The sequence below is a fragment of the Pseudonaja textilis genome, chromosome 3, assembly GCF_049901715.1.
Source record: "Pseudonaja textilis isolate UNSWEBS1 chromosome 3, rPseTex1.2, whole genome shotgun sequence".
In the NCBI taxonomy this organism is placed as follows: Eukaryota; Metazoa; Chordata; class Lepidosauria; order Squamata; family Elapidae; genus Pseudonaja; species Pseudonaja textilis.
The window spans coordinates 128,243,825-128,266,755 of NC_141992.1; the positions used below are offsets into that span (position 1 = coordinate 128,243,825).

The window sequence follows — 22,931 nt, forward strand, 5'->3', positions numbered from 1 at the left end:
CATAACCTCACCTGCATGAAACCAAAAGTTTACAATCAATAAAAACTGTACATGTTGGTTGTTTCTGCCAATGCTTCTCTCTTACAACATACAGGTAGTGTGATGACCCAGGGTGGGATACAAAACAAACACAGTCACAGAAAACAGTGGAAGCCCCTTTTATTCCTTCACTTTGCTTCCAAGCTTCGAATATCTTTGATGGAAGACAAAAAAACTCCCACACAAGCAGTTACACAAAGAAGGAAAAAAGCAGCACAAACCAGGAAAGATAAGGGCTGGAGGATGTCCACAGATAACACACACTGGGAAGGATGCCAAACTCAGAGAGGAACTATAAACTAGACATATTTACACGCTTTGTTTCCAGCGTTCACCAGTACGCAGGTCCATACTCTTATTCAGTTGTCACAGCTGCAGGCCATGAAGAGGATCAAGGCCCTCTCCTTCCAAGTAGACCATGTCTCTCCCTTACCCTCTTCTCCCTACGTGCCCTAGGATGGAGAGGGGATGGGCCTGGGTCCTTCTCTGACTGCTCAGCTGCCTCTGCCCTTCCTCAGCCTTCTCCCCAGCCTCCGGAGCCACACTCCCACTCCCTGTCAGCTATTCCTCCTCTCCCTCAGGGTCAGTTTCCACCAGGAGCATGACAGGTGTAGTCTTCGACTTACAACAGTTCATTTAGTGATCGTTCAAAGTTATGACAACATGGAAAAAGGTGACTTTTTATGACTATTTTTCACACTGCAGCATCCCCATGGTCATGTGATTTACATTCGGATTGACAACTGATTCATATTTATGATGGTTACAGTGTCCCGGGGTCACGTCATCATCTTTTGCAACCTTCTGATAATGGGGAAGCCAGTTTCATTTAACCACTGTGTCATTAAGTTAATGACTGCAATGTTTCACTCAACAAACGGAGCATGAAAAGTTGTAAAAGGGGGCAAAACTCACTGAACAAATGTCTCATGTGGCAACATAAATTCTGGGGCTCAATTGTGGCTATAAGTCGAGGACTACAGCCTGTACTTGGCCTGCAGTTTGCACGAGAGAAGTCACGGGTTGAGGAAAGGCATTCCTCCCTTCCTTTATGCGCTGCTAGTTCCCTACATCTCAGCTCAGCTGCATTGCCACATTCCCCAAGATGCCTGCATGCATCAGGAGATCTACGTGCTGATGGCTGAAAGCACAACTTTTGATATGATCTTCTGAAGCAAACTGATTTAAGTGTGTAAGCTTACACTGGCTTATCGTTTCTCATCACCAGCAATCTGTGGTGTTTGCTTCTCCTAAATATTACTTTCCATCAGGAATTCATTGGCAACTTTAAGACTTGTGGACTTCAACTCCCAGAATTCCTCAGCTAACAGCTGAAGTCCACAAGTCTTAAACTTGCCAAGGTTGGAGACCCTTGCTCAAAATCATCCAGCGAACTTACAGGGCTACAGAGGAGCTTTGAACCAGCCTCCGCAGCTTCCTGCTATCTCACATTGGTCTCATTCAACTTTTTCTTCTTCTCATTTGTTCTCTTTACACCCATGTTCTCTTCAGCACTGTCAGTTTTCCTCCCATCAATCCCCAAATAAATTATGTCAGACATGGGAAAGATTGTCTAGATTGCCCCATTTTGCATGCTCCTTCTGAGCAAGATAATAGAAACTTGCTACCGAGTAGTCTTTTCTGGTACCTTGTCTTTAGAGCAGAAAACCGGGTATGTGCAGTAATTACAATAATCTTTTGCTTTATTTTGCTAGATCAAGGTATTACATTCAGAGAGGCAGGATTCTTTTCAATTTTCCTCTGAAGCACTTGATTTGAAGCACTACAGAAAAGCAGAAAACAAGGTGCAAGCTATAATCAAGACAGAAATGAAGTCATACCTTGTCGTTAAAGAGCAGGCGTCCAAACAATTGTTTGGCTTCTTCAAGACTTCCCTCCAGGTAAACTGCCCCTGTGTGAGAGAATGTGCCAAAAGCCTGCATTTAAACCCATTGAAGTTGCAAACTTGAGGCTGCTAACACATGTGTTTCAGTTTCACTTACAGTACCTGTAAATTAAGGAGATAAGAGACTGTTTCATATTCATTTGACTCATAATAGCTAGAAAGGGGAAGGGGTTGGCAGCCACTATCCACAGAAATTTTTGTTACATGTAGGTAGTGAAACTAGAGCAAACATCCATGAATAAGTGCGGTCTTGTTCAATTCATATGCAAATTCCTTAAATGTATGGCAAAGTCTTTTTCTTTGCAGCGAAAAAGATTTTTGCTTTTTAATTTCCCCATAAAGCAACTAGCTTAAACCAGAGCTTCAAAAGTAAACAAATCTCTGTCGAACAGATAACCCTTCTGATTCATCTTTGTTATTTAATTTCTTATTAAAATACTATATAAATTTGTTTAGAATAAAAAGGCAATGTCAAACCAATTGTTCATTGTTGCCAGGAAAAGTACCTTAATATTATTTTGATTTTGAAGGACCGAGTACTGATTAGTTAAAACCTGGTCCAAAAATAGTAAATGTGAGAGGGACTAAATAAATCGCGGATGATCACTTAAACATGAGCCAACCGTGTGCGGCAGCAGCCAAAAAAGCTAATACAATCCTTGGTTGTATAAACAAAGGCATAGAATCAAAATCATGTGAAGTATTAGTAGGGCTTTATAAATCCTTAGTAAAATGTGCAGCGTAAATTCAGCGCCAGAAAAGTAAACACAGATGACTGAGGCTTCATTTGTCTTCTTTATAAACATATAAAGTAAATTTTACAATACCAGTTGTAGATTTCTCCAACATGGAGCAAACTCAAACAGAAGCAGACATGTTACAAGTTAAGAGCAGAACAGCAACTCAGGAGCTCAGTTTCATTTTAGTTCAGCAGGCAAGCAAGACACGCAGCAGAGGAGAGAAGCAGTTTCATTTTCAATAGACAGACTCAGAGCTTAACATAGCTTCAGAGCTGCACAGCTTAATATAGAACCACACCTAGGCTACTTCTCGTTTCAGTTTCCAAACAGTCCTCATTGGCTGACTTAGTTGCTATGTCTATTCATTGGCTGACCTTGTTACCATTCTCTATTCCAGTTCATGAATATACTCTGACATAAGAGCACACCTGGAATACTGTATCCAGTTTTGATCACATTACAAAAAAAAATGTTGAGACTTTGGAAAAGGGCATAGAAGAGAGCAACTAAGACAATTAAGGACCTGGAGAGAAAAACATATGTAGAACGGTTGCAAGAATTGGGTATGGTCAGTCTAGAGAAAAGAAGGATTAGGGGTGACATGTTAGCAGTATTCCAGTATTTGAGGGCTGCCACAAAGAAGAGGGGTTCAATTTATTTTCCAAAGCATCAGAAAGGCAAGACAAGAAACAATGGATGTAAACTAATCAAGGAAAGAAGCAATGTGGAATTAAAGAGAAACTTCCTAACAGTGAGGACAATTAATCAGTGGAACAGTTTGCTGTGTTTATCACTGGAGGTTTTTAAGAAAAGACTGGACAGTCATCCATCTGAAATGGTGGCTAACCTTTTTGGGCTCCTGTGCCAAAAATTGTGTGAGCGCTTGCATGCGTGCGCTCATGTGCCAGCAGCCAGAAAACAATGTGTGCCCCCCCCTCCCACAATCTCCCACATTGCCCCCTTACCTGCACTGCACCTCCCAGCTGATTTTCGGCCCATTTGAGGCCTTTTTCAGCCTCCTAGTGAGGAAAGCTTCTGCAGGCTTTGCAGGCCAAAAAATGGGCCCGTTTCATCACTTCCAGTATTTCTGGAAATACAGGAAGTGATGAAACGGGCCTATTTTTCGGCCTGCAAAGGCTTTCCTGAAGCCTCTGGGAGGCCAAAAATCAGCTGTAAGGGGCATGCATGCGCAATGAGGTAAGTTTGCCTGTGGCTGGCACAAACAGCTCTGAGTTCCACCTGTGGCACACGTGCCATAGGTTCACCATCACGGGTATAAGGTCTCCTGCTTGAGGAGGGGAGTTGGACTACACTAGAAGACCTCCAAGGTCCCTTCCAGCTCTATTCTGATTGATTTGAGAGACATTTTTCATTTATATTTCACAATGCTCAGTGTGTGATCCTTTAGTTGAATTTCACCTGTTTCTTCTTTGGCTAACTACAGTACTTATTTTAATAAGACAAAGAGCAACTGGTTGGGAATTCTCGGAATATAAAACAACACGGAAATATAAGACAACACAGCTGGTCACCAAGCTTGGAAGGCAAATCCTCACTTATGCTCTGCATACTAGAATGGCATATGTTGATTACAAAATGGGACCACTGACCTATATACAAAATGGGGATAACTGCACTTGTCCCACCCCTTATTTCACACACTGTATGCACAACTCAACCATCCCACTGGTGGAGATCCCCTTCTATCTATAGAGTCTTTTTATGCGAGGAATCCTCAATGATGTAGATAGCCTCTCTGGACAGAATAGTTTATTCCCTGTTGACAGTTGTCGTTTCATGTGGTAGGTTATAAAGATAAAGAAGGAAGCAGCTTCCTTAGTTATGGGTAGGCCATTGCCCCTAAGATCTGAATGGGTCCCATCTCATTATTTGGATCTGACTGGCTCCACTCTTGTGAAAAATAAGGCCACCCCAGTTCTGAAAAGCAAAAGTTACAAAAGCCGCTAATGTGTTTTCAGCAAAAACAAACATAATTCAGACCTTTCTCAAAAACATTGAATTTAGCTGTTTCTATTAGGTAAGAGCCTGCCTGCCTGCCCGACTACCCATTAACAATCATATCTATCTATCTATCTATCTATCTATCTATCTATCTATCTATCTATCTATCTATCTATCTTGATCTATATCTATATCTCTGTCTGTCTTCTGTCTGTCTATCTACCTACCTGTCTATTAACTATCATCTCTATCTCCCTACCTATTAACTATAATATCTATCTATCTATCTATCTATCTATCTATCTATCTATCTATCTATCTATCTATCTATCTATCTATCCATCCATCCATCCATCCATCCATCCATCCATCCATCCATCCCCACCCACTGGCCCAACCCCACACTTCTACTAGCTCCCAAATCAGATTTATTATACCAATTAATAGCACTATTAGAGAAAACTCAATCCCCCACTTTGTTTCATCTGAAAAAAAAACTGAAGCATTTGAATTATACTGGAGATATATCTCTTTGGTTATACATGTCTGCCATTCTAATATTCCCCCTCCTTTTCAACATTAAACACCAAAGCAGTGTGAAGAGGCAAGCCGGGTTAAGATGGATGGCTTTCTCCCCTTATTTTGATCTGATGAAACACAATGTAGCCTGAAGCAGAACCCTTATGGCTGTTACGTTGTTTGAAAAAAAATAAAATAAAAAGATGAGGGGAGAAAAGACCCAGAATACATTTTTGCAGGCAAGCTAAAATGCGGGAGAAAGAGACAAGATATCCAATAATAATCTCACCACTTGTACCCCAACCCCTTAGAGAAGAAATCACGCTGAACTGAGAGCAGGGAAGGGAAAAATAAAAGATAGATCCGGATGTACTGTCAGATCTCTGTGTGACTCACATTTGAGTAGCGATGCTTTCAGACTTCCAATTGCTTAATAATAGGAACAACAAAATGTCTCTTTCCTTAGCTCCAAAATTATGATCCTGAAATAAAGTCTTTGCTAACTAGGAATTAATTTTGGCTGGAACACTGTGATTGTAATTCTGGCATTCCAGCAAGTTTTTGAGCCCAGAGTTTTGATAGCTTTATCTATATATGACTTTGTTCTCATGACACACTGTACTTTGGCTTGTTCTAATAATAAATTCAATAATACACGCTGGTTTGGTTCACATATAATGCTTATCCATAAGGGCTGGATTTTTCCAGGAAAAATGAGCAAGCATGTTTTTTTTACTGTTGGCTGCTTTGTATAGATACCCTTAACTGAAAAGGCAGATCTGTTGAAATATAAGCCTGGTCATAGTCAGATGGAACTGGATTTTGCTGCCTGAGATCAATTCCCTCTTGTCACAGAGCATCGATCAATCAAAAAGGAGAATTAAGACCCAAAGCCAGAAATAAGCAGAGGTAGATGCATATAAAACAATCAAACTCAATTTCTTCTGCTGTTTAGGAGATATATTCTATTTTCAACCCTAGGAGCCTGTACAATAGAGTAGGGGACGCAAAACATGGCTCCTTGGATCAGTTCATCACAGCGTTTAGAGCTCTCAAACAAATGTCACTGAAATTGGCAACAAACCGTTCAATTGACCAGAAAAGTGGGGCAGAAATTGGTCAATCAAATAAATAGGCAGTTATTTTTGGCTGGTGACTGGCTAGAACTGTATATTTCAAAAGGCCTATCATCCCTCTCAAAAAATAATAATAATAATAATAATCCATCCGCATTTTGGAATGAGAACATTTCAAACTCCCCTCAACACACCAAGACATTCTGTTTCTGCCTGTTTGCATGAAATGATTCCAATTCTACTGGGCCAACAAAAATTATTAATAATTCTTTAAAGTATGGCAGCCCAAAGATTGCATATGTAGAGGAGATCTTTACATGCTGCCACTTTCTGAATCTCATCATCCAAAATCTGCCATAATACTTCAGGGAAGGAGTTTATTAGGCTCCTAGGTGGCTGTAGCTGGATCGAAGAATGAGTAATCAGCTGGACTAAGCTCGGTTTGTACCCACCTCTCTCTTTTTATGATGACTGATTTGTAATTATAGGGTTTTTCTTTTCCTTTCCTTTTTGCATTCTACACTCCTAGAGTTACTTCACATATTTTTCTTTTACTTGCTGGTAATCATTAGGACCTCATTTCCTAACAATGCTTCTGCATTAATCTAGTTTATGTTCATTATGCTGCATCTTTCATTTCTTGTGTTTTATTAGATTGTTCTTTAGCAGGTCATAAAGCTGATGTACTTAATAATCTTGCTATCTCTTATTTTTCTGGCTTTCTTCTTACTAAAACATGGATTCTCCTGTTAGATGCTCTAAGTCCTGTGATTATCTCAGCTTGGTTCTTCTCTTCTCTCTTTCTCTCTAACACTGTCATCAGCTAATTAGTGAGACTGTACAATAGCTCCTTTACCCATACATATCTGCCATATTCATCTATATCTCTATTAAATTTGAGGAAATACGTAGCCACTATATTTTATAAAAATCTTGGCTTGTGTGCTTTTGCTGTCTCTTGGCCTGACTTCTACTGAAACCTTTCTCGTCCCTCCCTTCTTTCTTCTCTCTATTGTTCTTAAAATGGGAATTTTTTTTAATATCTACCTTGGTTCTTTCATTCAATCTCATGCCTGCTAGTTTGTTTTGCTTCTTAGATCTTTTTATTACTTTGGTGCCTTCAATTCCTCGTTTGATCTCTTTTCCTTACAGAATTCTACTGAAACTCCACTATTCAAAGCTCATCCTTATGTCCTGCTTCCTACAGTACAGAAGATGTGTTACTGTTTCTGAGGAGAATGTCTTCGTGACTGTATGTATGTATGTAACTACCCATCTCACCATAGTTGATTCTAAGTAGCTTTCAAACATTTAGAAGCAAAGGAACAAAAGACAAACACTATATAATAAAACCATAATATACTAATACCATTTCATTTCAATCACTGAAACAATAACTAACAACTAACTAACCGTGTGCCATGGGGGGCTTTATTGGTGATGACTAGCAGCTTCATCTGCATTCATTGAGAGCCAGTGCAGCTCATGGAACAAGAGTGTTATATAGGCAGATCATGAAATGCCCCAACTTGTTGTCTCTATGGAATTTTGGACAGCTTCTAAATACTCCTTAAGGCCTGCTTGAATTTACAGGGGCTGACTAAGACATGAATTATTATTTCCAGCTCATTCCTGAAGCAACCTAGAGTATCAAATTGATCTAGTTTGAAAATTGTATTTTCTCTTCTTCTTTATACCCAAAAACTTCACATATTGATAATCTTGGGTACCATAGGGCCAGAGATTATGTGATCAGAACAGAGAACCATTCTATCTGTCTGGCCAAGAAATGCCCCTTTCCTGTTTTTGCTCCCCATCTGTGATCATTTAACATTTTGTTATGAGAAAGATTGGAAACCTGGTCTAGGCCTCTTTACACTGGTCTATCGAACTCCCAAGAGATCAATATATCAAAAGGTCTATCAACCAGGAAGCCTGTGTTTGGTGGTGTGTACATTAGGGTGGATTTACTGGAGATATTATAAAACAAAGAAACCATGTGAGATATATTATCTCACACACAATGTGTAATACAGGGTAGGAGAGACTTTACAAGAACTTGGTTTTAGGAAGGAGAAAGATTCAGAGGTACAATAGCATTGAGAACATTCTGGACTGGGTTTGTTTACTTTGTATTTCAAATCAGCTGTTCAATCACCAACTGGAGGAATGGAGATATGTTTGACATAGGTACATCAAATTTCTATTTCTCTAATAAAACGATCAATCTCCTGAGAGAGTGATAGCCCTATGAAATAATGTTATAGATAGTGCCATCTAGAAGTTGTCCAGATAATAATAAAAAATCCGTAATCCTATTGGAAGTCTTCTTGTTGTTAGTTGCAAAGTCGTGTCTGACCCATCATGACCCCATGGACAATGTTCCTTCAGGCCTTCCTGTCCTCTACCATCTTCTGGAGTCCATTTAAGCCCACACCTACTGCTTCAATGACTCCATCCAGCCACCTCATTCTCTGTCGCCCCCTTTTTGTTGTTAGTTGTGCAGTTGTGTCCGACCCATCACGACCCCATGGACAACATTCCTCCAGGCCTTCCTGTCCTCTACCATATTCTGGAGTCCATTTAAGCTCACGCCTACTGCTTCAATGACTCCAGCCAGTCACCTCATTCTCTCTTGTCGCCTTCTTCTATTGCCCTCAATCTTTCCCAGCATTAGGCTCTTCTCCAGTGAGTCCTTCCTTCTCATTAAGTGGCCAAAGTATTTGAGTTTCATCTTCAGGATCTGGCCTTCTAAACAGCAGTCAGAGTTGATCTCCTCTAGGATTGACCGATTTGATCACCTGGCAGTCCAAGAGACTGGCAGGAGTCTTCTTGGAAGTGTTACACAGCAAATAGCAGAAATTATGATGTATCCTGAACATCTCCCTGTTCTATGTTCAAGAAGATTGTTAGTTGGTAAAGCCAGTAGGCCATTTACCATTCACTGCCTGAAACCACCCTGCATCGAATAGGCTTAGGATAGCAGCACTCCCTAGGCTGGTTACTGAAGGATGATAAAGGTAGGGCAGTGTTTGTCAACTTTGGCAAATTTAAGATATATGAACTTCAATTCCCAGAATTCCCCAGTCAGAAAAACACTGCACTCCTAATCTCTATGTAATCATCTTTTCGAATTGGAGGAATGCCTAAAATATCTTCTGAGTTTATATAGGTTATATCTGCACTTCAGATTGGCCATGCTTGTCATAGAGCATCAAGCATGCAAAATAAAGGAAGGTTGGAAAAAAGAGATAAACAAGAGCCAAATTGGAGGCAAGCAAAACACCACATAATTCCATCAGGGAATGGGAATACAAATACTCAACTGATCAAGCGTACAGTGTAATAAAACTGGATGAAGTTTATATAGTAGACATTTAAAAAAAATACTGAGGGATATTGAAATGCTGAGATCAAAAAGGGTTAGTTCTACAAAAAAGGGGAAAAGATGTAATAATTTAAGTTATGTAGAAGAAGAAATACATAAAGAATTACAAAAAAATAAAATCAAAGGATGAACCAAGAAGCCTGTTTCAAATGAATCTTGTTCCTCAACTTGAAAACATCCATGGCGAAAAAGATAAAAGCGAGGCACATTTTTAACTGGGAAGATGTGGGGAATGGAAACATAATGATCTTATTTATCTGAATACAGTCATTAACAGTAAAACATGAAAGAAAGTTCACAGGAAATAAAGAGAGAGTCAAGAATAAATGTTGTGGAAAGCCGTTAGAAAAAAAAATGGAAATACTAATGGAAAGAAAGGAATGTTTAAAGAGTTAACATCTGGATTTTTGTTTGATTTGGCTTAATTTTTTTTAAATGTACAGTGTAAATACACAAAAAGTGTACGTGATTAGCAATATACAGCACATACACAAGTCCCAAAAAGAAGAAGTCAAATGATTTGAGGATTTATTGAAGAAAAGAATAATTAAGACGGAAAGCTTTCACAGTTACATTAATATGCTTTCCTGCCTTCCTTGAGCTGAGAAGAAAGCACATTGGCATAAATGGAACTATCCCCATTGCCTACCTTAGTGGTTCTCAAGGTTGGCAACTTTAAAATGTATGGGTTTCAACTTCCAGAATTGGCATGTTGGCTGGGGAGTTGAAAGGCATACATGCTTTATATTGAATTCTTGACTTTGCAATGAAAACACGATCAAGCTGAAGTGCAGATTAAATCAAAGCCTGGAAGATCTTCCAATTCCTCCAATTCATGGAGATTAGGAGTACAGTCTTTTTTCTGCTAGGTTGAAGAGAGGCCAGTTTTCTCTACCCCAGCAAGAAAAGTGTGTGTGTGTGTATGTGTGTGTTTGTAGCAATAGCACTTAGACTTATATACTGCTCCATAGTGTTGTTTTACAACACACTGAGTGGTTTATAAATGTTGGCATCTTGTCCCCAGCACTCTTGTTACCAATCTCAGAAGGGTCGAACTCCTTTCTGTGGACAGAGTTAGCCTGCAATGCTGCATTCTAACCACTGCACCACCACTATATCATATGTATATTCACATGTATGAATATATATACAGACGCGCATATATGTATGTGTTCACAAAGGCATGAATATGTGCACATGCTCTGCATTCTTCTCATAGCTATCTTCTTCTCCTACATCCTAAGGATGCTCTATCCCCCATATGCCAGACACCACTGGCTATCAATCCCATCCCAAAAGACCATCAAAACTGAAGAACTACTAACAATCAAACCCATATTTAAAGGGCACTCCAAATATACCTATCCAGAAATTCCACTGTTTCTCTCAGGTAAGTGGGTAATGGCGTGTAGATGCACATTTCTTGTTCCTTTTTTTCTGAGATATTTTAGTCCTTGTCCCTCTGAAACTCAAAATGTATCATTTGCTCCATTTTTTTCTCCTATTATGTCTCATTTTGGGATGACATTTTTTGATGTTGGAATACCTGAGTCAGTTTTTTTTTTAAAATTGCTTCTCAAGATGCATTTGTACTCTCTGGCCCTTTACATATTAGCTAATTTTCTTCCATTCCCTTTCTATTATGTTTCCTTTCCTTTCCTATTTTTCTTTGTTCGTGAGATTATAAACCAGCAGCAAGGCTTGCTGATTTTCACCTGCTGCATAGCATTTGTTTTGAAAGCACTTTAGAAATTATATTATTACACATAATAATAAATCTTAAACATGAAGTTCACACCCTGGTAAGTGCACACAGGATGCTAGCCTGAGTCCCACCAGGGCAATTTATTTTTAAAGTGATTCAGTTCAACATAAATGCTGTGATCATCTCACATTTAACACTTGCCCATACAGCAGAAGTCTAATCTAATTCTTCATTGTTATACAACAAAAGTCTGATCTAATTCTACCTTGCTGGATCAAGTCACAAACAAGGTAATCTACATTCTGGCTAACCTCAGAACCAAGAGTTTGACTTTCATCAACTATTATTTATGAAGTTGAGAAAGAGTTCAGGGTTGAGTGCTTCTCTAGCATATAACTTCAAAATTTCATTTCTGGCTGATGTAAAAGTGTCCTCATTATGTCTGGACCAAGCAGGAAACAATTGGCTTAACATCAGTACAGTGAGCATTTAAATAAGTGCCTTGTTTTTATACAAATTTGCACAATATTCCCCATGCTCAGTTTCTAAAAGAGAACTAAAACGACCTCCTCAGTTCATTTTTAAGGTCTCAACCAGCAATTTCAATAGCAAGTCTTAATATTTATTAGAAGCGGGTTTAAGGGATATATTGAGCATAGTTAGGATGAGCAAATATAGCTAAATTTATATGTGGATAGAGATGAGATTTTTAATTATTTTTTCAGGATTTCTGAGGGAAGAATTCACCCCTCCCCAAACACACACTTTTTTTTTCCTTTTCTTTGACAAAATTAAGTACCTTTGTAAGGTACATGTATTTCTGCATCAATATATAATAAACTGAACTGAGCATTTTTGGCAACTGCATGGTCAAAATGTGATGGTATAGGCAACAATGCCAGAGAGAGAGAATCACTGATTTGAAAGAGGGGTCAAAGAGGCCATCTATGTCAAAATTGAACAGCCCTCTCTCAACAGAAGGGGAGTGATACCATCTATCTCCTGTCTACAACGTAGCAATTGTAGACTTTCAGCAATTCCAAGAAGGCCCATTTGCACTGCTCAGGTGACCAGAAAAACCTCCAAGTGGTCTCAGTGACTCTCTAAAGGAATGCAAATGACCAGCTGTCTGCAAGGAATATAAATCCTTCCATTCCCCACCATCCAGTCAGAACTGAAGAAGCTTCTTGGATAAGAAGCAAAACGTATTCAGAGAAAAACCAGAAAGTCCAGTTGCCTCCTGAAAAAAGCACCTTTGGGATGCTGGAGACTACAAACATTAATCCTGGGCCACAAGTTTCCCATTCATTTCTAATGAATATGAAATCCGCCGACAATCTGTGCAGAATGCACATGATTACTATAGCAATAGCACTTAGATTTTATATACTGTTTCACAGTGCTTTATAGCACTCTTTAAGCTGTTTACAGAGTCAATATTTTTTCTGCCAACAATCTGTGTCCCCATTTTACCAACCTCAGGATAGAAGGCTGAGTCAACCTTGAGCTGATCAGGATCAAACTGGTGACAGTCAAGGGAATTAGCCTGCAATACTGGATTCTAACCACTGCACCACCACGGCTATACAGTAAAGGCTGACAAAGAGCAAACTTAAAATGCAATAAAAGCTACAGCATAGTTTTCTTACCTATCAAGGCTTCAAAGCAGTTGGCCATTGCATGCCGCAGGTCTGACTCTCTGCATAAATCAGGTCCATGAGCATAAAGCATAAAACGATCCAGCTCCAGTTTCTACAAAACAGTGACACAGGTTATTTTGTAAAATGACAGATGTCCGAAAGAATGCACCATATGCATCATGAAGAAAGACAGGCACCAACAGGATTATGTATGGATTTCTAGGGTGATCTTTTTCAGAAAGAAGGTCAAATGGAAAAGATATAGTGAGCCAGAGACATACTTAATTGACCTGTTTGCTTGCACTAATTATTATAATCTGCAAGGTTTTGATGAATGTAGTGGATGCTAAACTAAAACTGGCAGAAATGCTGCATTAATCTCACAATACTCCAAGCGTTAGGTTGAGCCTCTAAAAACGTTTTTAAATGATGGATAACAACATAGTGGGGTTGAAATATAATAAATACAAGCCTACTTTTAAATTTGTCTCTTTTGAGTCTTATTTCCTAAGTGATGATACTCTATGTAAACAAGGAATCAAGATAACACTATTGTGACAATATTCCTGATATGCTTAACCTATTTTTTAAAGATTTATTTTTTTCAGGTGCTCAAAGCAGTGTATGTATAGATGCCCCTCCTCCTATATTTTTCTCCACAAAAACAATCTTGTACTGTAAAGAAAGTTTACTGACTGGTTCAAAGTCACTCAGAAATGGTTGAATATGGGTCTCCCCAACACTTTAAACAATAGTTTGTCAGTATGTGCACACTTCATTTATTCAGAACACATCTATATGCCTGTACCCATATTGATTTTGATGAAGAAATATTACCTAGACTGGGCTTACTCAGGGTCATTTAAATATCAACACTTTCAGCCTCTATATGAATGTCCTTTAAAAAAGTGTCTCATGTTAATTTTGGAAATCAACATTTGCATTTATTTTTAAAAGAATATATAGATTCTTGGACAAAACAGATAGGCAAAAATCTGGGTCTTAGTTTGTTACCTTCAGGAAAATGTGAGAGTGGGGATTGAAAATGGCTTGGGAATGAACCTGGAAATTGCAACTGGCAAAGTTCCATGTACTGATCACAATAGTCTTCTCTAGACAGGGGGGCAGAGCAGAAAGCATATCCTCAAATACAGTGTCTCTACTCCCAGTCAGCCACCATTCCCTCACCCCAACCATAAATGTCTTCTAGACAGCTCTCAAACACAAGCAGGATGACTATATTAAAGCATCTGGTTTTATGAATTTATGTCTTGCTGTTCATGGTATCTAATTATTGGTAGATATTTCAACAATCCGAGCATCTGAGCATTATGAAATAATAATAAATTTACAAGTGTTTTGATTCTGTTCAATATTTGCAGGTTATTTATTTCTGAAAAATATCCTACTTGACAGAGCTGATAATCAAATTGCACAATGCAGATTAATGGTGATATTAATGGATGATTAAAAGTACCTAGTGTATGTGTCCATGGGGAAGAGTAAATGTTGTACTATCAACTAATATCAACTCAGGATTGGTTCATACTTTGAGAGGAATGTCTGTGATAACTCCATTTTGAAACCAATTGGGGTGTTAATTATTAAAAGTGTAATGAAACAATCAAACGCCAAGGATCTTCCTTTCAAAGTTGCAACTTTCGTATGAAAATGAGAATGTTAATTTTTTCTGATTTTTAATTGTGTTACTGGGCGTAAATATTAACCTCTGTGCTGAACTGAACTGAAAATGACACTGATTTATGTAATGTTATGCACCCACTTTAGAGCTATTATTTGGAGCCTTTGAAATATTGGCAAGTGCTTGGTTTTAAATACCAGAAATTCTACTATACTTCCAGCAGTGAAGGCAGGCAAACATATTTTCATGATAAATAATAAGAAATTAAAATGTGATTTCTGTGCCAATAGCAATAGCACTTAAACACTGCTTTATAGTGTTTTACAGCCCATTCTAAGGAGTTTACAGAGTCAGTATATTGCCCCCAACAATTTGAGTCTCCATTTTACCCACCTCGGAAGGATGGAAGGCCGAGTCAATTCACTTCTCCCAATTTTATCAGCTGTGATAGTTCAACAGGTAAGGATCAAAGGGCAGAGAGCTGATCTATCAAGATTACAGCTTGTGGATCAGGCTTTATTTACATGCAAATTCTGAATGCATGCTACTTCACTTTGGTGGTCAGGTAGTCGGTATAGGGATTCACTCTATTTCATTACAATCTATCTTCCTCAACTAAGCAAAAGATATCTTCAAGTTTAGATTAACCTAGGCCTTTTATCCTGACGGATTTTAAATGCAGTTAGTCATCCTGAGTACTCACCACAGCAGAAAAGCAGCCTACAGCTCAATCGATACATTAAACATCCAAAGATGCTGAGCTAATTTTTAGTTTTTCTTATAACGTCCCTGGAAATAAGTTGTACATCAGTTGTACAGTTCCATGTATGTCCATGGAAATAAGTTGTACTTAAACCAACTGAAACAATTCACATTTAATGGTAAGCACAACTGTTTTACCTTCACATGAGGTTAAGCCACAATGTGGTTTGTGAGGGAGGTGTTTTCTCTCTTTCATATATAAATAAAAATCACATCAACAAAATAAACCACGATTATTTTTTGCAATAAACTCCATTTAAAAAAATAATAATAATGTGTGAATTATGAATCTTGCCTCCAACTATGGAACATTACAAATTACTCTAGAAACTGTGATGTTCTTGTTAGACATTTATTGGCTTCCTCTCTTGTAGATACCTCCCTCTCCCTGCAGTATTGGGAGGTAGGTGACCATTGGCTGAGTATTACATGATTATTTTGCTCATATGTAAAAGTAGCTTTGGACTTGAGGTAATAAACATTGGGTTAATGTTATCTGCAAACCAATCTCTGCCTTCACTTTTAGCATTAACACACATCAAAAAAGTTTCCATTATTGTTTCATTGAAATACATGTTGGCCATTAAATCAGAGTGTATGACCATAGTTTGAAGCTGATTTGCATACTGTGCTTCTGAGGGAATTGGATTTGTTATTATTATTGGATTTGTTATTATTATGATGACGAATATTAGTTTGAGCTAATATCCATTCATTATGGAACCAATAATTCTGATAGGAAAAGGAAACCAATTAACTGAATGAAATTATATATTCATTAAACTATAATTATAAACCCGTAGGGGTTGTTTGTAAAACTTGCCAAACCAGAAACAAACATAACACTTTATGCTTATTCCAACTTTGCAAATCATGGTCTGCAAGAAATCAGAATTACTGGATTCTTAAGGAGAAGAAGAAAAAAATCAAATTGTTCGGTGAGAATGTAGACAATACCATTATATTACACGCTTTTATTTGCTGAAAAACATGCATTAAAACTTAAGAATACAGGGATAAAAGCAAAATTATAGAACATTTTATTGCTTGTGTAAATAGATTCTAGTAGTATTCTTTTCTCTCTCAAAAAAAGCAGGCAAACTTTCAAGCATCTCTTTCAAAGATATTGATACCTTACTCCACAGCTCCACCTAGGCTTTCATTTCTTTTGAAATGTAGATTCCTGATTAGAAATCATGTTATCTGCTTATCTTCTTTTAAATGAAAAGGTCTGTGCAATTTATGGTAATTCTGGCCTAGAAAATTTACTAGGCTTCTACTGTTATTCATTCATCCTATATAGCAGAAAGTGTTTTAGTCATCTGTATTGCCTGTATGCGTTAGAAGAGTTCACTCGGCACTTTTGTGTGTTTCTATTGATCAGTGTATTTCATGTTTCCCTTCCTAAAAATATTTCATGGACATGATTACGTCACCGAAACATACAGCTCCAGAATATTAAATAGGGTTGCACATATTCTGAAACTAATTTGGATCTTGTTAAAATCAATCATACCCCTTCCATGCATTAAATAAAGACAAATTCTTATGAGGCTTTGGGCATACCCCTCCAAAGGTGCCTTTATTCTAAGAGTTGCGTGAACCACAATGAGTAAACTCCTTAAAGAAGCAGCACCCTTTTTCCCAAGCTTATGCAGGGAGCTTTAATGATCAGGTAGGAGATTCTGTCCTTGTGTAAGGTCTGAAACATTTTCCCCACATCACTTTGGAGGCACAAGCATTAGAAATGTAAGATTTTTCAGAAATATTCAGGATTTTTTCTTTTTCTTTCTTTCTTTTTTGAAAAATGGAAATTACAAGAGAAATATACACAAACACACACACACAGAGTAAATGTCAGTCTCCCTGTGCCCTGAATTCAAGGCCGCTATCTAAACCAAGGGTCTTCAAACTTGGCAAGTTTAAGACTTGTGGACTTCAGTTCCCAGAATTCCTGACCTAACATGACTGGAGGAAGAATTTTGGGAGTTGAAGTCCATAAGTCTTAAATTTGCCAAGTTTGAAGACCCCTGGTCTATATTCACTCCAACGCACAACATTCTTTTTTATTTCACTGATTGCTGATATACAAGTAGTACTCAACATATGACCAGTCACTTAACAACCATTCAAAATTACAATGGACCTCCCCAGACCTATGTATGACCTGTTTTCAGGGTTACGTTGATCACACAAGCACAGATGGCCACTCAATTGCACTTTAGGTGCTTGGCAATCAGCTCACCTTTACAGATGTCTGTAGCACCCCACAGTCGTATGGCTTACTTTGTGACTCCCCCCCCCGGTCCGCCCAGAAATACAAATTACTTCCAATTTCTGTCCAAAAAAACCCACAGGGGGAAAAATAAATTCGCTATCAAAATATGGCACTCGCTTAATGACTGCCATAAAAATGTTGTAAAATTGGCTCTGCCCATGCAATGCATTTTTACGACTGTAGGGACTTAGGACAGTTTCAATTACAGCCAAGGGCTACCTGTCAACTTTGGAAGCCACATTAACACCAGATACTTCCACACCGCCACATTCTTGAGGCTGGGAAAATGGGACGGGGGAATTTCTTGGAATGTATGTGGTTAGACAGAATAGCATTCTTCTTCTAAGTCAAGGTCATGTTATTTCTGCACCTGGGTGAGGGGACGTCTCAAGTTGGGACGGATGGTGATTGGGGCATGTGATGCAATGAGAGGTGCAGGGGGTGGATTTGTAGTTTTTACTTATTGCAAGGAAACCCAGAACTTTCAGATTCGGGATTTCCCAGATGTGCCAGTTTATTATCCAAATAAAACAGAACTTTTGAGAGGATGTCTGTCTCAGAGTTATTTGTTGGAGTAGAGGTTTCTGGAACGCTGACACTACCTATAATATTTTTTTGCTATTTTAAAAATAAACAGACTTAGACCTAGGCACAGAGATATATACAGAGGTATATGTATTACTTCAATTATTATAAAGTGCTGCTTGTCATTTATAAAGTCCCACAAGGCACAGGGCCTGGTTACTTGAGGAACCGCCTATCTCCCATAGTATCTGCCTGACTGATTTTATCTGACAGATTTGGTGAGGTACAAGCTCCTTTAAATAATGTCATCTATTGCAGGGGTCCCCCATTTCTGGTCCGTGGACCAGCATCGGGCCACGGCATGATACAAACCAGGATGTACAAACAAGCGAAGCCTCATCTGCAGGATGCAGGCAGCATGAGAGACCACGCCCCTCTCTCTCCACAGAACTGATCCCTGGTGGCCAAAAGGTTGGGGACCACTGATCTATTGGGACCATGGACAATCATCTTCGGTGTTGCAGAATTTGCCCTCTGGTAAAGAGTTTCCCCTCCAAGATCCTAACAGTCCCCAGTCACGCTTTCTCGGCTCAACCCACCTCACAGAGTTGTTGTTGTGGGGAAAACAGGAGGAGGAAGATGTGTTGGATATGTCTACTGCCTCGAATTACTTGTAAAAATAATTAAGGTGGGATATTAAATAATTAAATACATACATACATACATACATACAGGTAAAGATTTCCCTCACACATACATGCTAGTCGTTTCCAGCTCTAGGGGCTGGTGCTCATCTCCATTACAAAGCTGAAGAGCCAGCACTGCTCATATGGCTGGCATGACTAAAATTGAAGGCCCACCAAACGCTGTTATTTTCCCATCAAAGTGGTCCCTATTTTTCTACTTGCATGTTTACATGCTTTCAAACTGCTAGAATGGCAGAAGTATGGAACAAGTAACGGGAGCTAGGGATTCGAACCACCGACCTTTCTGACCGACCAGCTCAGCATCTTAGCCACTGAGCCACCGCGTCCCTTACATGCATTCATACATACCTTTAAATAAATAAATAAATAACCGCTCCCATTACAATATCCTATAAGAATGGGTGCCATTGCTTTTTCTCAATGAGATCAAATGAAGGCTGGAGATTGCAGCCAAAAACTCACATGAGGCTTTAAGAGTGAAGAGCCAGTATTCAGTAAAAGATCAGCAGATGTAGGCTTAGAAAACAAGAGGCCCTTGCATGATGCACTGAGCTTTCTCGTTTCTTGGAGTCCCCTCTCTAAAGACAAAGATGAAAGAGTTCCCTATCGCCAATCACTTTAAACCAAACATATAGAAATGTGTATTTTTGATGATGTTCTTCTCATGGAACTTAGTGGCAATTTTACTCTCAGTGGTTATAAACTCACAATCAGCAATGCGAAAAAGAAAACAATTCAGATGCTAGAAAATGCTGAAGGAATATGATTACTTGGTTGACTTTAAAAATATGAATTTTAACCTATTCTTTTTGGATATAAAATCCAAAATACACAAAAAGCCAAGTGAAATTTGATTCAGACATTACTCTATCCTTGAAGCACCTAAACTATCTCCAGGAACCAGGCTGGAGAAGTGTATCTTGCCATCTTTTATCAGTACGGGCAAGGAAATAATCCGATTATCCAGCCCCTCTCATAGCATTTGCATTTCACGTCGTTCTGGAACTTTGTAGGAACAAATCACAGGAAATTAAATCTCCCCACCTAACACAGATCTAAATGTGAACTGTGTCAACTTGGAGGACAAATCAACTTGGAATGGACAAGCAAGTAAGGAAAAAAATGACAGAATGATTCCAGTATTCCTTTGAAATCTAGAAAGATAACCAAACCCTCCATGAGCTGCACTACAGCCACTGTGTAAGAAGAGCTAACGGTGTGTGTGTGTGTGTGTGTGTGTGTGTGTGTGTGTGTGTGTGTGTGTGTGTAGATGACCGAGATCCTCTGAAATCTCTCCTTTTGCTATTGCTGTGTGCTCAGAATGCAAAATGAATCCTAAATATGGGGAAAGATGAAACACAACCACCTGAACAACTTCCTACTTACACCCTTGAGTTGAGGAGTATAAATTTGGCCCGAAGACAAAACAGAAACCAGTCTGCTTCATATTAGCGATGTTCATGACAGTCAGAAAACAATAGCTTTAGAATAAATGTTCACAAGGATAAAGAACAATGACATCTGGCAGAAGGTGTAGAGAGAGATGATGAAAATTGAGAGAAAGGGATTTAGAGGCATCTAAGAAGTGTAAGGGGAAATCAATGAACTATGTATGTTCAGGAGCATAAGTGGCCCTGATTAAGGGAAAGTAAATTGAAAGATCAATTGAAAACTCTTTCAGTTGTAAGCAACTCACTTCAATGTTTTCAGTATCATCTAGCATCCCCATAAATTTTTCAGAAGGCAGACTCTCATATTATGGTGGTACTTAGACGGAATGTTAGCAGGAATAATTTTCAGGAAACAAAATAAGGACTCAAGGAGAGAGGTCAGAATTCAAATTGCCTCCAGAGCAGGAAGTGAGGAGCCTTGGTGTTGCAGTGGTTAGAGTGCAGCATTGCAGACTAACTCTGCCCACAGCCTAGAGTTTGATCCTGATCGGCTCAAGGTTGACTCATCCTTCCATCCTTCCAAGATGGGTAAAATGAGGACCCAGATTGTTAGGGGAAATCTGCTGACTCTGTAAATTGCTCAGAGATGCTATAAAGCACTATAAGGAGGTATATAAAGTCTAAGTGCTATTGCTATAGTAGCCTAGTAGAAGCTTGCCAGATAGAGAATCAAGCCATCCAATCCAATCCAGCATTCTGTCATTCTGTCATGTAAACCAAATGCATTTAGAAAGAACATTTCTCCACCACTGTTGCTTTCCCGTAGCTGGCATTTGGGGCATGAATACTGAATAGCCATCAAGAAAAAAGAACCCTAAAACTATTCTTCCCTTTATTTAGTCTTAGACATAGAAAATAGGGTTGAAAGGGACCTTGCTCAAGCAGGAAAGCCTATCCTAAACAGACTGGTCTCATCACCTCTCATGTCACAAACTGCAATTCCATGTGTCATGTAAGGCAGTTCTCCTGCTAGTGATTCTGGACCTTGGCTCATTTATTTTCAGGGATAGCCTTGATATCCGATATTGTACACAGGGAAGAAAAAAACTCATCTCTTCTCACATGTTCCAAATTCTGCAAACTATACATCTCTTCATTCAACTTTACTCTCAGATAAAGATCAAGACACTACAATTTTCCCTGACGGGGTAATTAAGGGAGATGTTCTAGCCCTCTAACAATTTTGGTTTCTATATGTTGGACCTTTTTAGTTCCTCCATTATTTTTAAAATGTGCTCACCAGAAATATGATATAATTCAAAAAAAAAAGGGGGGGTGGGGGGTGGAGGGAGATTAATTCTCCAAAACTGGCTGCTTTAATTCTTTTCCTAATAGCCTTGTGCATGGAATTCTCTCAGGCGCAAAGGACCAGGACCATGCATTAAGTTGCAGTTCAAAAAGGATTTACCGCTCAAGGCTATTTATAAGAATCTAATCAACTAAAGTTCAGTTCAAAATTGGTGCCAGATAAGGGTCAGCGGAATTCAAGAGGGGTTGTACTTGGACCATCTGAGGCAACATAATGACTCTAAGCTGATGACGTGCTTAACTCCACCTCCTAGTTCCGTCTCCTCCTACAAATTGATTTTTTTTATAGCAGCTGTACACTGTGTTGATAATTTCATAGATTCGTCTTCACTCCAATTTCAAGATCTCTTTCCTAAACACTCACTGCTATCTCAGCTCCCACAAATATATATGTGAAATTTAGATATTCTTGTGCCCCAACATAAATTACTTTTTGCTTGCTTGCATTGAACTTTATTTCCCATTCTGAGGCCCATTCACTAACTGATCTATTGATGCTGTTTAACAGCTAAAGCTTCTCTTCACTTGTAGCTATAGTGAAAAACCTTTACCTACTAAATTTTCAAGGACTCCTTATAACAGCCTTTGGCAACTTGATAAATCCAGGTTGATAAACCCAACATCCCATCCTGCACAATCAATTGCCATCTGGATGATAAAACCTGGGGCTCCACGAATCTGTAATGGGCCAGGCTAGAAGGAACTGCTAATGAAGGCCATTAATGGAGTTGAGAGGAACATCCATGTAACAAAAAAAAACCCCAATAATAAAATATATTGTAATAAAATATACTATATGCATGTACAGTACATAATATATAAAATTATATACACAAAAACAAAGGTAACAACGGTCCTTAAAAAAAGAGAATATTGGTAGCTCAGGGATGAACTGTAGAGTCCTTGGTGCTCTCTGAACTTGTTTGCTTGCAGATGTTGCATTATCCAACTAGATAACATCATGACTAGCACTGATGACGTTACTTAGAAGGTAATGAAGCATCTGAAGAGAACCACCAAGATAAGAGAGCATCAAGAACTCCGACATTCCTTAAAGCATAATATCAGTAAACAGGACATCTGATTACAAATAACTAGTAAAAGAAGTATTTTCTTTATTCTGTTCTAAGTTGGGTCAGTTGGGTCTGAGTTATATGTGAATTGCCAAACCCAGGTTTGTATTTTAGCACCCCAACTAGGAGATTTCAAGTGCCTCTTCTGAAGGCTGAAATATCAGACCATGTCATCAATAGGGCAATTGCATAGTTGCTCAAACTCACTTT

General features: G+C 38.7%; 1 protein-coding gene across 3 annotated transcripts in view; it reads right to left on the reverse strand.

The window, feature by feature from the left end:
* DROSHA (drosha ribonuclease III) overlaps positions 1-22,931 on the reverse strand; it is a 122,552-nt gene that overhangs the window by 25,399 nt on the left and 74,222 nt on the right. For all 3 annotated transcript variants that reach the window (XM_087930749.1, XM_087930748.1, XM_087930750.1), the window contains exons 22-23: positions 12,985-13,087; positions 1,881-1,951 (exon numbers count right to left, since the gene is read on the reverse strand). In XM_087930749.1, the coding sequence (XP_087786875.1) occupies positions 1,881-1,951; positions 12,985-13,087 (174 nt within the window). The remainder of the gene's footprint in view (positions 1-1,880; positions 1,952-12,984; positions 13,088-22,931) is intronic.